Source organism: Eublepharis macularius, chromosome 2 (assembly GCF_028583425.1).
Source record: "Eublepharis macularius isolate TG4126 chromosome 2, MPM_Emac_v1.0, whole genome shotgun sequence".
Taxonomy (NCBI): Eukaryota; Metazoa; Chordata; class Lepidosauria; order Squamata; family Eublepharidae; genus Eublepharis; species Eublepharis macularius.
This window is the reverse complement of record NC_072791.1, coordinates 200,676,405-200,691,028: the sequence shown is the minus strand read 5'-3', so window position 1 is coordinate 200,691,028 and position 14,624 is coordinate 200,676,405. Positions and strand designations below refer to the sequence as shown.

General features: G+C 45.6%; 1 protein-coding gene and 1 long non-coding RNA gene across 4 annotated transcripts in view; one reads left to right on the top strand and one right to left on the bottom strand.

The window, feature by feature from the left end:
• Positions 1-1,338: 1,338 nt before the first annotated feature.
• On the bottom strand, positions 1,339-11,941 carry LOC129323772 (uncharacterized). Of its 2 annotated transcripts, none has more exons than XR_008596483.1 (3): positions 11,855-11,941; positions 6,018-6,463; positions 1,339-3,666 (listed from the first exon to the last, which is right to left on the bottom strand). It is a non-coding gene; the product is annotated as an uncharacterized LOC129323772 (long non-coding RNA). The 2 variants fall into 2 exon arrangements; XR_008596482.1 differs by lacking the exon at positions 11,855-11,941 and adding an exon at positions 11,171-11,248.
• The window catches only part of SP3 (Sp3 transcription factor), a 39,203-nt gene continuing 34,012 nt past the window's right edge, over positions 9,434-14,624 (top strand). Inside the window, exons 1-3 of one of the 2 annotated variants that reach the window (XM_054970459.1) lie at positions 9,434-11,162; positions 11,489-11,628; positions 11,817-11,927. In XM_054970459.1, coding sequence (XP_054826434.1) covers positions 11,156-11,162; positions 11,489-11,628; positions 11,817-11,927 — 258 coding nt within the window. In that variant the 5' untranslated portion in view covers positions 9,434-11,155. Of the gene's footprint in view, positions 11,163-11,369; positions 11,629-11,816; positions 11,928-14,624 lie in introns of those variants that run through there. The other variant, XM_054970458.1, reaches the window with a different exon arrangement.

Below are 14,624 nucleotides of genomic sequence, written 5' to 3'. Positions count from 1 at the left end.
AAATACATTTGCCGTTCAAGTGTCATTCGTCACTTGTAGCTTGGCCCATAGACAGAGATGTTCTACCAGGCATTTGGTTGAAGCCAACATTAAATCTATGAGTCTCCCTGCCGACCTCCCGTGTGGGCGGGGAGGCTATATGGTCATCTGCCCCCCCACATATGAGCAGCCACAGGATATCAACCCATACCATCACCCTTTGAGAAGTGAATTGTTGAAGTGCTGTATTGTAAGATTTGTGATTTTGTTATGCCTGTGTTTTTTTTTTGTTGTAACCCACCCTGAGCCCACTTGCAGGGCGAGCGGGCTATAAATTAAATATAACAAATTCTACTTTTGCTTAAGCAAGAAAGATCTTTTTTTATGTCACAACCACCCTCGTGCGCTGACCATTCTGACAATCTACCATCTATGTCAAGCCTTCTTATATTAACAAGCCTTCTTAGTTAAACAGAGGAGGTCTAAGGCAAAAGTCTTCGGTGGCAGTGAAAACCTTTTGAGGGAACCAAGGAGGCAACAATATAAAGGTCACACAAACACAAAAAAAGTGTTCTCAAGGTAAAATCTTGGGTAGAGAAAACCTGAAGTTCTGTGTGGGGAAATAAGTGTTGGTTGTTATCAACCAGAGCCCTCCTGAGGGATAAGTTTAAGTAAGGAGGAGCTGGACTAAAAATCCAAAGGCAAAGGTTTTACGAAGTTAGAAAACATACAGCAAACCTTTACAGGCTTCTTCCTTGAAGGGCACCTCTGGGACTAACCCCTTAACATTAAAGTCATGTGGATCACAGGCTTTATTTAAAGATGAGAAATAGGTTAGATTGAGCAGAAAAGCTGCCTGTAATCCAAACCATCTGGTCCAATGGTAGCTTCTTGATCATATATGATCATTGTAGTTCATAATACATCACTTTCCCCATTGAAACCTAGAGGTCAGCAATTAGGCCATAGACAGGCTCCAGCCCCAGGGCAGTGCTGTCTGGGTCTCTGTTACCAAACTTTAAAAAAAATGATTCAGAGGGAGGTATACTCAGCTCCCCCCTACCCCCCCCCCCCAAATTATAGGGAGTGTGCGCTTCAAATGGCTCTTGGTTTGAGGAAATAAACTTCCAAGCAAGATAACTTGACCTTCCAAGGAATAGCTACCAACCAAGTATTTAGAGCATGACCTAATGGTACACTATCTGCCAGAGATTAGAATAAGATGAGGGGGTGAAAAAACACAGCTGGTAACGGAGGCACAATTAATACTGTCATATATGTGTAATAATGTGTAAATCTAAGGATATAGTTTTATCATTGTAATTCAGATGAAAAGAATACACAAACAAGCTATTTTATTAATACAAAAATTTATTCAGGAGCAAACAGGTGTGGAAAACAATTTCCTTGGATGAAGAACAAGGTACTTAGAGCTGATGGAAGGATTTCTTAATGGGAATGGAGCTCACCAAACAAATTTATGATAATATGTATTTCACTCAACAATCCTTGCTCACAGCACTTCCCTACAGTGACTTGTGTGTGTTTTTACCACACTGAAATTGCGACACTGAAAAACAATGGCAAGTATTTCTGTACAGGCTCAGCAATTGGTTTTGAAAATCTCTTTAACAGATCAGGTTGCATCCTGCTTTCTGCTGATGTGAGGGGGAAATCTCACCTGATTCCCCTCCTCACTGCAGCCCACCTGTGTGTTCGTTGGTCAAATGGGTCCCCCGATCTCCAGCATGCCTTTTTGGGAGATCAAAATGGCTTCTGGGCAAAAGAGTGATAGAGATTCTTGCGCTTCAATCAACAGAAAGCTAACAGGATCTAACCCAGCATAATTTTTTTTAGCCCACTCTGTATGCATTTGAGATTGAGAATACAAATTTGAGAATACTAATACTCCATCTCGACTATGTGTTTTCCCTGTCCAATTGGTCAGGTTTATAAAGCTTTGTCGAACTTTTTGTGTATCAGGCATCTCCTCTTGCAAATTTTAAAGATCAAATGTAGATATCCAGAAAAGACCAATAACAGCTGAGGGGTATGTCAATTTCATCTCTCTACAGGAGAGTTGTTTAAAAAGAACTGGTGGGAGATCCTCCTCAGAGGGTTTGCTCATTTCATCTTCACCTCCCTGAAGGCTCTCTTAATTTCATCTCCCCACCTGGGAGGCAAAGATGAAATCAACAAACCACCTCAGAAGCGATTTCCGGCTGTCTTTTTAAAGTACTCTTCCTGGCTAACATTGTGTCTCCTTACACTTCAGCATCCTTGTATAAGATGTCTCGTGTAGAGAGACTCATAGAAAGAATTTTTACTCAATCAGCTTGTCAGCATGCAGCTTAAACTTTTTGAAAAACTTGCCTGATGTCTTCTTGATCTTGTTTTTTTGAGTCCACCACTTTGATTCAGTAACGCTTGATGTATATACAGGACCTTATTTTCTGAGTTCCTGCTTTTCAGATTTTCACCACATTGATGGAACTCCAAGGAATAACTGCTTAAATATACATTATCAAACACACCAACTACTGCCTCTTTTATCCACACATGAAACTCCTGAAAAGGTGTGTAGGCCAGTCAGATCTGAGTTTCAATGCAATAGGATTACTATCAAGAAATTCTTCATCCTGCAGGCGGTTAAACGTTACAGTGGGCAAATACTTTTATTTACCAATTGGAAAAGGAGCAAAACTTCTACATCTGCTGGTATTTTCACATTTATATCTTCTGCTAGATTGCAGAATCTGTTCCTTATTTCTGAGAGCTCTAGTGTACATTTTTTCCCGAAGCAACGATTAGTTTCTATAGTAACTAATCAAAAGTTATCACTGTCCTGTTCAGATCTGTATTATTTTTGGAGTTTCTTATTCTTATCATGACATATGGTACTACCTATCTGATGTAATGAAATCATTTACGCTGGATAAATGAACAACATTTGACAAATTTAGCCTACTTGGTGAGAATCTGTTCACTCATCTTGAGTGCTGATACCAAACACAATTTCCTTATGTTTATTTCTTGACAAATATTGTCTAAATATTGGCATCCAATGGTTGCATTGTGCTGAAAATTTGTTGTAAACTTTGAAAAGCTCTGATAAGTGACTGAGATGCCCTAAGAATACTATTTTCAGTATGTTAGGACCCTCACAGTATAATCCTAAGTGGAATTATACCCCTCTAAAGTCTACTGAAGTCAACAGGCTTAAAAGGGTGTATGTATCTTGTAGTCCTATTCAGAGTAAGCTCACTGATCTCTGCATAGGATTGCCCTGTGTATACCCACTGTCTTGTTTACTGGTGTATCCAGTATCTCTCACTTGATATGTGACAAGTATTCCTTTGTTTTTGTTTTTGTTCAGTGGAAAGCAACAACTTTCCCATCTTCTCACCTTTCACCAATGACGCATTAGTTCAGATCTAATGGAGCGAGTCATACCAAACCTCTTTAAAATAAGTTGTGGAGCAATGATTTGTTACTAAGCTAGCTGACATACAGGTTTGTACTATTTTTGCGTGCACATCAAATTAATATTAACACAGCCTAAAGCATAACGCTGGTAACACCTTAACTTCACACCGCAACGTGCACTGTCTGATTCCACACTTTCACATTTATACAAAGAATGTCTTCTTAGAGATATTAAATTCCAGCTCAATGATGCATCTGAAACTGAAAAACAAAAAGCATATTAGAAAACCCAACATCGGGCTTCAAAAGCTGCCTGCCTTTTTGTATCCAATTCAGTGACTACAGCAGCAACAGAGGTACTTCTAAACATTAAATATGCTATTGAAGAATAAAATAGAGATGAGTTCAGATTTTTTCCCTTAGCACTTTGCATTTGGTTACCAATCATGTCAGATCTAATATGGTGGCTTCGTGCTATTATAGTATACCTAGACAGCCAGCGTGGTGTAGTAGTTAGGGTCAGACTAGGATCTAGGAGATACAAGTGTGAATCTCCACTCTACCATGGAAGATTCCTGGGTGGCCTTTCCAGTTACATACTCTCATCTTCATCTACCTCATAAGGCTGTTGTGAGGATAAAATGAAGAACGATAGAAGCCGCTTTTGAGTCCCCATTAGGGAGAAAGGGCAGGGTATAAATTAAATAAATAAATACATACAACAGCTATGAAATCTACTGTACTGGGATGGTATTATCATACTCGTACATTTTAAATTCATTTCCAATATCTCATTTCTTATCGTTTATTTTGATCTTCCACTCTCAATCAAAACATATCACTATTGCTGGATATTCTGAGAAAGTGGCTGTCATACTGCCCAGCAAAGAGCAGAAAATCTGCCCTTTCCAATAAAAATGCCTCTTAAATTTAAGAAGTATCCAATTTCCCACATCTAGAGTAGGGGTGTGCACACTGAAAATAGTCGGATTTTAGGAAAAACAATCGGAAATACCTCGGGTATTTTAATCACTTCAGAATGCTCTGTAAAGATCTGGAGCATTCCAAACTGATTAAGGGGGCTGGGTTTTCTCCCAGCAACCCCACCAACCTCCACTCTCAAACCCCCCACTTAGCACCCCCATCAGCTGGCAGGTGGGGGGGGATTTCCTCCTGCCGCCTGCCAGCTGATAGTTTAAAGGGCCCTGTCCTGCCACTTGCAAGCAGCAGGGCCCTTTTAAAACCCCACAACACCCAGCCCCCCCCCCCCCACTTACCTTTGCTCTGCTGAGGTGCAGGCTTATGCCTGCATCTCCGCTGCCTCTTTCGCCCGCCACTGACGGGGCTGAAGAGTTCCTCAGTCCCAACACTGGCGGGCAAATGGAGCACCTGGCGGGGACGTGCAGGCTTATGCCTGCATCCCCGCCTCCTTTGTCTGCTGCTGACAGGGCCAAGGAGTTCCTTGGCCCTAACGCTGGCGGGCAAATGGAGCACCCGGCGGAGTGCCTGGCGGGGAGATGCAGGCTTATGCCTACATCTCCGCTGCCTCTTTTGCCCGCTGGTGTTGGGGCCGAGGAGTTCCTTGTCCCCAACACCAGTGGGCGAACGGAGTGCCCGGCGGGGAAATGCAGGCTTATGCCTGCATCCCTGCCGCCTCCTTTGCCTGCCGCTGATGGGGCCAAAGAGTTCCCTGGCCACGACAGCGGCACTGGCACTCAGCCACTCGTTGGGGAAGCCCGACGAGCAGCTGATTCAGGGGTTTAAATGCCTGAAACAGGCATTTAAACTACTTGACTGGAAGCTTCCCGAAGCATTACGAATGCTTTGGGAAGCTTTGCTTTGGGATTTCCAAATTGGGGCCAGATTCGGAAATCCTGAAGCTTTCCAGATCAGGCCCGATTCAGGTATTTTACCCGAATCGGATTTCCGAAGCGCACACCCCTAATCTAGAGTACAGCATGCCACTGAAACTACAGAAAAATACTGCCACCAATACATTTTCCAAGCCTGTAATAAATCGAGATAATCTGCTGTTTCCTGTATCATAGTATCTGTGTTTCTAGCTAGATATGTATATGCAAAATTCAGTTTGGAATTGGATCCACATCTCACAGCACCTTTATGTTAATCCTCCTTAAGGCAGAGAACAGAGCTACCATGATCCAGCTATAGCACTGAAGCTTATTTCCTTTGAAGCACATGGTTAAAACAAGCACAAAATGTTAAGGCAAAAGGACACGTGTCACTTTCCAAGGCACCTGGGAATATTGCTTATTGGGATCCATAACAAAAAATATCTTAATATAGGACTTCACTGGTGACTTGCAGTCCAGCAATCATGCATCAGCCTTTGTGACAATACCATTGTCTTCTTGCAACTTTTAGTACTACTATAGCATTCCTGAAGGCAATAGAACTACCAATACATCACATAAAGGAAATCTGGTGTTCATTTCCCATATTCATTCTCACTAAGCTCTACATCCTCATAAATCTTCTTGCCTGTATCTTGTGCTGGAGAAGTGAGCTCCAGCTATATCACTGAAGCAGCACTATAGTGAATATTTACTTATATGTGCTATACTGGGCTATTATTTAAGCAACATCCTCACCATCTTGCCATTATCAATACTTGATCCAACACCTTTCCTTCTGTTTTCTGGTGTACTTGGTCTTCATTCTCTTACATTCACTTTATGGGTGCACTTCTCATAACATAAAGGTGCCAATCAGCATGGTGTTGCTCCAGTTTTTCCATCTGGATATTCTCTAAAGCTTCGGTTAACAACCTGTAATCTTCATCTCTACAGGTCAGCTGTTCATATAAGGCTTTGATTCAGTTCTGGGTGGAAGCTGGTGTTTTAACCAACCCCCCCTTTTTGCCTCTGCTGGCATAACAAACATAGTTCATAGCCAGGTCCACTAAAATATCTTTTTAACATTGGTGGCAAATCATCTTGCAACACATCTTCCATTCTTCTGTGCATCATGTTAGACCAGTCTTGTGAACGCAAGAACTTGATTGGTGTTTACAATCTAAATTATTTCAGGGTTTTGCCTATACAAAGGGGCAAAAAAGAGATTTTTACCACAACTCATCAGGACAGGTTTTGAAGTTTAGGAAAATACTTTCCCAACAATAGCTCAGACTGCCAGATTGGTCCAATAGATACCAAGATAATGAAACTTTCTGTACAGTGCTGGTTGTTTTGGTGTACAGCAATGAAACATACATGAGAAAGTGGAACCAGAGAATATTATAAAACATGCAAACCATCTGTACATACTTAGCGAAATTTGCCATGGTATTTTATATATGTGGCTATATTACACTGTACAAGCGAAACAGTTTTAAACTTAAAAGTGTGCACTTTGGATAAATGCCAGACTGGAGCCATTCTTTCAAAAAAGCTTCTCAGAAGTACATTAAAAATATATTTTTTTCAAAAAATCAGCCATATTAAACATTTCAGTTGGCTTAAAATTCCTGAATCTTTTAAAAATGAATTCATGATCCACGCACTGAAACAAACATTTGACTTTAGGATGCATGATTAATTTATACATATCAATTAAAAAGTTAGAAACTTGATTTATATCAATAAATTCTGGTTGCCAGGGGTTCTCTTCTGCTTACACCAAAACCTTGTGAGATCTAAACAGTAAAGAATATTGGTCTCTGGGATTCTGCAAGGTTCTATCTTGTTCTCTATGCTTTTTAACATCTACACAAAGCCACTAAGAGAGGTCATCCAGAGATCTGGACTGAGAGTGTGACTCAAAGTGACTTTCTCACGTGGAGAACACTAGATTTTTCTCGCAAGGTTACCTGGGAAGTGAAGTCCGAGTGGTCCTTCCCCTCTCTGTTAGAATCGCTGCCTAAAGAGCCACAAGAGGGCTTTGTTTGGGGGCGGGTAGCTGCTACTTTCACCCAGGGCATCCTGAGGGATGCCTTCTCCTGGGAACTGTCCTGGAAGTGGCAGCGTTGGTGAAGCTTCAGCCGCAGCGACAGCGGAAGAATTTGCAGCATATCCTTCTACTGTTGCTGCGGCTGAAGCTTCACCGACGCTGCCGCTTTCTCCGGAGCAGCTCCCCAGGAGCAGGCAGCCCACAGGATGTCCTGGGAGAAAGCAGCAGCTGCCCACCCCCAAACAAAGCCCTCTTGTGGCTCTTCAGGCAGTGATTCTAACAGAGAGGGGCAGGACCACTCAGACTTCACTTCCCAGGTAACCTTGTGAGAAAAATCTAATGTTCTCCACGTGAAGAAAGTCACTTGTAGCTTTGCTCTGAGTTGCCACCCATATGCAGATGACACTCAGCTCTATCTCATGCTTCCAGCAGATCCCAGGGAGGCTGTGGAAATGACGACTATGTGCTGGGAGGCAGTTTGGGTAAGAATGTGGACTAACAAACTAAAATTTAATGCTGACAAAAAGTGCTACTAGAAGGGGGGAGGTTTGATCCAGGAATCAGGATATTCAGAATACAGCAGCAGCTTTTTAGCTTGGGGATGCTACTGGACCTGGGCCTCCTGTTGGATAAACTGGTGGCAGCAGTGGCCAGATTTCACCAGTTTTGGCTGGTGAGCCAGCTGTGGCCTTTTCTGGGCAGGAAAGATCTTGCCACTGGGGTATATGCTCTGGTAACATCTAGAGTTGACTGCTGCAATGGGGCTGACTTTGAAGGCTGTCTGGAATCCACTGCTGGTGTACAATGCTGCAGCCAGATCACTGACTTGAGCGGCTTATAGAGACCGTATCAAGTCTTGTTCCATCTATGCTGGCTCCTGATTTTGCTTCCAGGCTGAATTCAAGGTGCTAGTATTGACCTTTAAAGCTCCATATAGTTTGGGGCCAGCATACCTTAAGGACTGTCTTCTCCCATATGAACCTACCTGTCCACTCCCCTCATCTTTGGCAACCCTGCTTCAGATGCCCCTGCCATCTGAGCTAGATAGGTGGCAACCTGATAAAGGACTTTCTTGGATGTGGTGCCAAAACTTTTGAACTCTTCCACCAGAAACAGCAACTTTTATGTTTGGTGTAAACTTAGTCTTACTGGCTGTCTTCCCTGGTTGAGTTGTTGTGTGTGTCGTACGCTTATTGAACTGTTTAAATATCTTATACCTTATTTTAAATGCTGTTTTAATGTTACTGTTTTGATATTTGCTGCCTTGGGTACCCTATTTGGGTGGAAAAGTGGCACGGAAATATTTAAATTAAATAAACATTTATTTACTTAATTTATACCTCACCTTTCTCCCCAAATGGGGACACAAGGTGGCTTATGTAATGCTTCTCTCCTCCATTTCATGCCCACAACAACCCTGCAAGGTAGATGTGTGTGGCTGGCCCAAGGTCACCCAATGAGCTTCCATGGCAGAGAGGGGATTCGAACTTGGGTCTCCCAGATCCTAGTCCAACACTCTAACACCAAATACTTTTTGTTTTTAAATTGAGAAACAACTATTCACTGGCCTAACTCTGTGCACTGAGTCAGCCAAAATAAAAACAAGCTTAAAAGCTGTGTTTCAGTCTGCTGGCAGGCCCTGAAAATGGATGGTACAATTAACAAAAGCACTCCTGGTGACCAGTGGACACCAGAAAGGTAACAGTTTCTTATGTATGTTGGTCAATCACCCTCCACATAGAACATAACATAGATATATCAAGAGTTTTCACCCCAGTGCCACTTTAGACACGTTTTTATGGCTGTGCAAAATATAAAATACAGCTTATTATTGCCACATGCTGAAGTCTGTAAATCCTGACATAGCTACAGACTGTATGTTGAAATGTCCCAAAACAGTAACACAACTGCTGCAATCTTGTATATACATTGCAGAACTTAAGTCTCAATTAATTCAGCATGATTTACTATATGTTTACATAGAACTAACAGACTGCTTGTCGGAAAGGTCCAAGCAGCCTAAGATCTGCTGTTAGTCCTGAACACAGCCCTCCCACCCGACACTTATACTTCATTGAGAGTTTTAGATGATTCATTTCAATAAGCAGTGCAACATACATGAAAAAACATTTCTCTAGCTGCTTGCATATGCAATTTTGATACTAACTGCTCTTTAAATGACAAGTGCTTAAGGATTAGAGCCTGATCCACCAGAATCAATGGAAATTTCTTCATTGATGTCAGCGGGAGGTGGAATTACTTTCTCAGGGAACAATCCAGAACCATTAAAATTGATGGTAGTTTTTTGCCACTGACTTTTAAAGGATGTGGATTGTATTAATCTCACCTCTTCCAACAATAAATGCTTTGTGGACTCATAATAAACAATATGAATTTTTTTTTAAAGTGGCAGTGGGAGAATATTTGCAATTTGGAAATAAATGCCATTTTAGTCATGGGACTTACTCCCAGGATAGTGTTTATCCATTTTAATATAGGCCCTACTTTACTGCATTTACCAAACATCAGGTTGTGTGTTCTGACTCAATACACAGAATTATATATAAACATATAACCTACAGCCAAATTATGGGAATGAGCACTGGAGGATATTTTTGACCTCTATGTAGAACCAGACTGTCAGAACATTTTAATCGCTTTTGGGGGATGGCAAAAAAGTTGAAGGTTACAAATGGCACTTTTCAGAGAGAAGGCAGGCAGTTTTTGTTTGGCAGCTCGGGGCACTTAACCATGCCTCAGAGGAAGCCTGAAGTGGGCCAAGGGCGTGATCGTGGGCATTTTAAATGGCAGTGATACATATAAATTGTATAAAAATAAAACATATATGAATAAAATCTATAAATACAAATAAAGTATTTTTATTTATAAGTAAAATATAAATATATTTAAAAATAAATAAAAGCTCAGCCTTCTGGCTTCTCCTCGCCGAGAGACCCACTTTCACAAACACTGAGTGACAGCTGGAACTGTTCAAACCCTTGCTGAGATCTTTCGGCCTCTGGCAGAGCTTGGGAAAAGGAGAGCCCGGCCTGTCTCCGCAGGGAAGGAGGCGCTGCTTTTGGCAAGAGGCGGCGGCCAAGTTCGAGCGGCGCCCTCCTCAACGTCCACCAAGCCCCTCTGCGGGAAAGGGGGGAGAGAACGAGGCGAAACCAGCCGCCTCAGGAACTCGGAGCTCTCCCACCCCGTCCCGGCGAGCGGATGGCCAGCCAAGGCCTGGCTCTTTCCCCGGGGCCGAGGCGGGCCTGCTTCATTGTTTCTCACACAAACCCTGGCAAACAGGAAGCCACCTCGGCAAGAGAGCGCAAGAGGGAGGGGGCCACGCAGCCGGTGAGCGACAAGCCCGGTGGCCACTGAGAGCCCAGGCCGCCGCGCGCCGCAGCCAATGAGCTGGCCGGAGCGCGCGGGAAGGCGGGAGTTCCGGGCGGGCAGGCAGGCTGGCTGGCGGGCGGGAGGAGGTGGCGGTGGTGTCGGCAGGGCCCCTCTCCCGCGGCAAGCCCCACCTTTCGGCTCCCTCGCACCGTCAATCAAAACAGGGGGGGAAAACCCCGGAGCGGGCTCCGGCCGCCGCCGCCAACCTCACCTCCAACCTCCGCGCGCACCATAAGCATGTCCCCAGCGGCGGCGGCCGCCTAGCCCCACTAGCGGCGGCGGCGGCGGCGGCGAGCGGGGCCTGCGCGCGCCAGCGAGAGAGCCTGCCAGCGAGCGAGAGAGAGCGAGCGAGCGCGAGAGCCTCCTTCCTCCCCTCCCTCCCCCCTTCCTCCCCGCCAGCCAGCCAAGTCGGCAGAAGCTCCGGCGGCTGCTCGCTCGCTCCCTCACAGCCATGACCGGTACGTACGGGCCGCGGCCGGCGCTCCCGGGTCCGGCGGCGCGGGCGGGCGGGCGTGTGTCTGCCCGCCTGTGCGGCGCGAGCGGCACTGGCTGAAGCAGCAGGAGGAGCGGAGCCAGGGGGAGGAGGGAGAGGCGAGGGGCAGGGGCAGCGGCGGCGGCAACAGCGCGGGGAGGAGGGAGGGGAGGAGGAGGAGGAGGGCTCCACTGCGCGGGAGGGAGGAAAGGCGAGGCCAGGCGAGGCGGGCAGGGCGGGCGATGGGGAAGGGAGGGGGCGAGCGCTCCCGTCAGTGAACCTTCCCCTCCCCCCTCCCCGTTATGCCCGCAGCGCCCGAGAAGCCCGTGAAACAAGAGGAAATGGCGGCCCTGGACGTGGACAGCGGCACCCACGGGGAGTACCTGCAGCACGGCAACGGCGCCTCGGCCGCCGCTCCGGCCGACGCCTCTGACGAGGCCGGCACCCCCCAGGTAAGCGCGGGACGGCGCCTCCCCGCCCAGCCGCCCTCCCTCCCCGGGTGACACGGTGGCGCCGCCGCTTCCTGCGCTCTCGGCCGAGGCGGCGGCGGCGGAGGGTGGGGGCCGCGCGCGAGAGAGAGACCCGAGGGGCGCCCCGCGCTAACCCGACCCTCCCTTCCCCCCTCCCCCGGCCCGCGCAGGACACCCAGCCGTCGCCGCTGGCCTTGCTGGCGGCTACCTGCAGCAAGATCGGGCCGCCGTCGCCGGAGGAGGACGAGGACGACGACGAGGGCTCTCCCTCTGCCGGAGCGGTGAGTGCCCGCCCCGCTCGCTCGCTCGCTCGCTCGCACGGCCTGCCGGGGGGAGAGAGAGAGGAGAGAGGCACACCACAACGCAAGATCGCCCGCCCGCCCGGGGGGAGGGACGGGAGACACCGCATAGCACTGCCCGCCCGCCCGGGGGAGGGACGATCGCAAGGCCGACCTGCCGGAGAGGGGTCCCCAGGCTCCCCTGCCTCTCCGGGAGGAGCCGGGCTCCCTGGGGGAGGAGGCGAAGGCGGCGGCGGCAGGGACTTCCCCCCTCGGAGCCGCTTTTGAACCGGGGAAGGGGGGGAGAGGCGGGAAGGCTTGGCTCGCCTGCCCTCTTTTCCTTCTCTCCCCCCGCAGGATAAGGAGGCGGCCGTTTTTTCCTCCCTGCGGTGAACAAATGCCCCCCTCTCCCGCCTCCTAAAATGTCAGCTGTCACCTCAGAATCCCCTCAACCACCACACAAAATGAAGGCTGGGGCTGGTTAGGGAGGATGCACTTTAAGGGTAAAATGGCTGTTTGGTAGGGAGGAAAAAAAAACAGGCAGTCGACAGCACCGAGCGGAAGCCAGCTATTTTGAACGCTGTCTCTAAGGCACTGTGAGCTGTACACTGCGGGTGGAAGAAAGTTTTGACCCTTTTTGCTCCGCTGGGGTGTAAATATCCTTGAGGCGCCGCCTCAGCTGGTGTGCGGGGAGGTTGGTGGTGGTCTGGCATGAGAAATACAGTATTTTCTGTGCAAACATGGTGTTGATTATGCACTGGAAAAAATGGGGTCTGGCATAGGGAAGAAGTGTATGTTATTAAAGTATTTTCAATGGCTACAGTTGAATATTTCTGCTGGCTTCTGTCTCCATTTTTGGAGTCAGTGTTGAAAATGTCTTTGGAAATGGCAACAAAAGTATTGGAATGGGACATAAGCTTTTATTTTGAAATTGTTAATAGCTGGTGGTAAGTCTGGGTGTGCGTGCGTGCGCATGCCTATGTTCCTGGTGGTTCTCCAAATTGTGTGATGGCTTGTATAAAAGATGAAGATTGCGAGAGAAACAGAAGGTATATCTTTGCTCATTTAGAATGTATTGTTCTGTAATAGCTTTAGTGAGGGTTTGGTTCCAATTCTGTGCACACTTCTGAGTAAGCCCTGTTGAAGTTAGTAAGACTTCTGTGTAAACACATCATAAATATCGTCACTCACTTCATCTAAGGTATGCTAAACAGAGTCATAATTTAATATTTTGGTTATTTTTTTTTTCATTTTAAAGGTATGTCTCTATACCTACTTGAGTCTTCATAAACTGTCAACTTCCATGTAGTTTAAAAGGCAGCAGATTAAGAATTGTAGCTTCACGTACCACGAAGAGAGCTTTTATTATCTCCAGAACACATGAGGAAGCTGAGATGCAGTTCAAGTTAATCGCTTGTCCACAGCCTCACAAAGTTAGTGCCTGAGTCTGGATTACAGCCAAGTTTTAACTTGCTCATCTGTGCCCTTCCAAATGTGACGCAAGGGAAAAATAATGCAGCAGTGTGGTCTCAGATTCTCAGACAGCCTGAAGCAAGATTTGACATGGATGAAATTCTCTGTATTGTGCTGTGTGTATTAAAATAGGAGCTAAAATGGCAGATAATATTAAATGATTGTTTATATAGTAGTCTAGGTTTAAAAAATGAATGTGATTTTTAAAAAAAGGTAATTGGGAATTTGCTTAGGGAAATAGGTGTGTGAGACATACACAAGAAAAAAAATTAAAAATAGAAAACTCAAACAGTAGAAAGATTTTTCTTCACAAAAAATGCCCCTAAGGGTGCTGGCATGTTATCCCCAAATTTTCCATGACAAAGATAGTTAACTTGAGCGGTGGAAAGATTAGGTATGTAATATAGCCGTGCTCTTCAGTGTGCCACCATGAAGTAGATCAGGAATGCAACAGTTTGTTTTATCCATTTGGCATTCTAAAGGTTTTTTTCTGCTCTTGATGATAAAAGAATTTTAGACCATTGGGTATATTGCATACGGGTTCGGCAAAAGGCATGAACAGTTAGCAGTAGAAGAAGAAAGTTGGAGAGGAAAAACATTGGCGGAAAACCTCATGAAAGGAGCCATCCACCCCACTATTTGCCATCAAGGAAAGTGCTTTTACAAAGCTACAAAGTTGTTTCATCTTTGCACAAATTTCTGATGTCATTGAATTATTCTGTAAATAGGTAGGGAATTGCAAATGTCTGCTTAGGCCCAAATATGATAATGGAGTAGAATTAAGTCTTTTGTACCAAATTTTCAGTGCAATCCTATGCAGAGTTACTCCAGTCTAAGACCATTGAAATCAGTGGGCTTAGTCTAGAGTAACTGCATAGGATTGTAGTATAATGGTTAGTGTCAGGCTAAGCCCTGGGAGACTGAGGTTTGAATTCCTACTCTGTCATGGAAGCTTACTGGGTGACCATGCACCAGACACACATGTTCAAGGTTGTAGTGAGGATAAAATGGAGACAAACTGAATGATGTAAGCTGCTTTGGGCCCTCATTAGGAAGAAGGTGGTGTGAAGTAAATAAAAAATATAAAAAGAAAATAAATTATTCGTGCAGTATATATCTCTAAGGCTGCAAATCTTATGCTCACTTAGAAGTGAGCCCCATTGAATTTATAAAGACTTTTGAGTTAGATGTGCATAGGATCATTCTATACAAACAATAATCATTTAT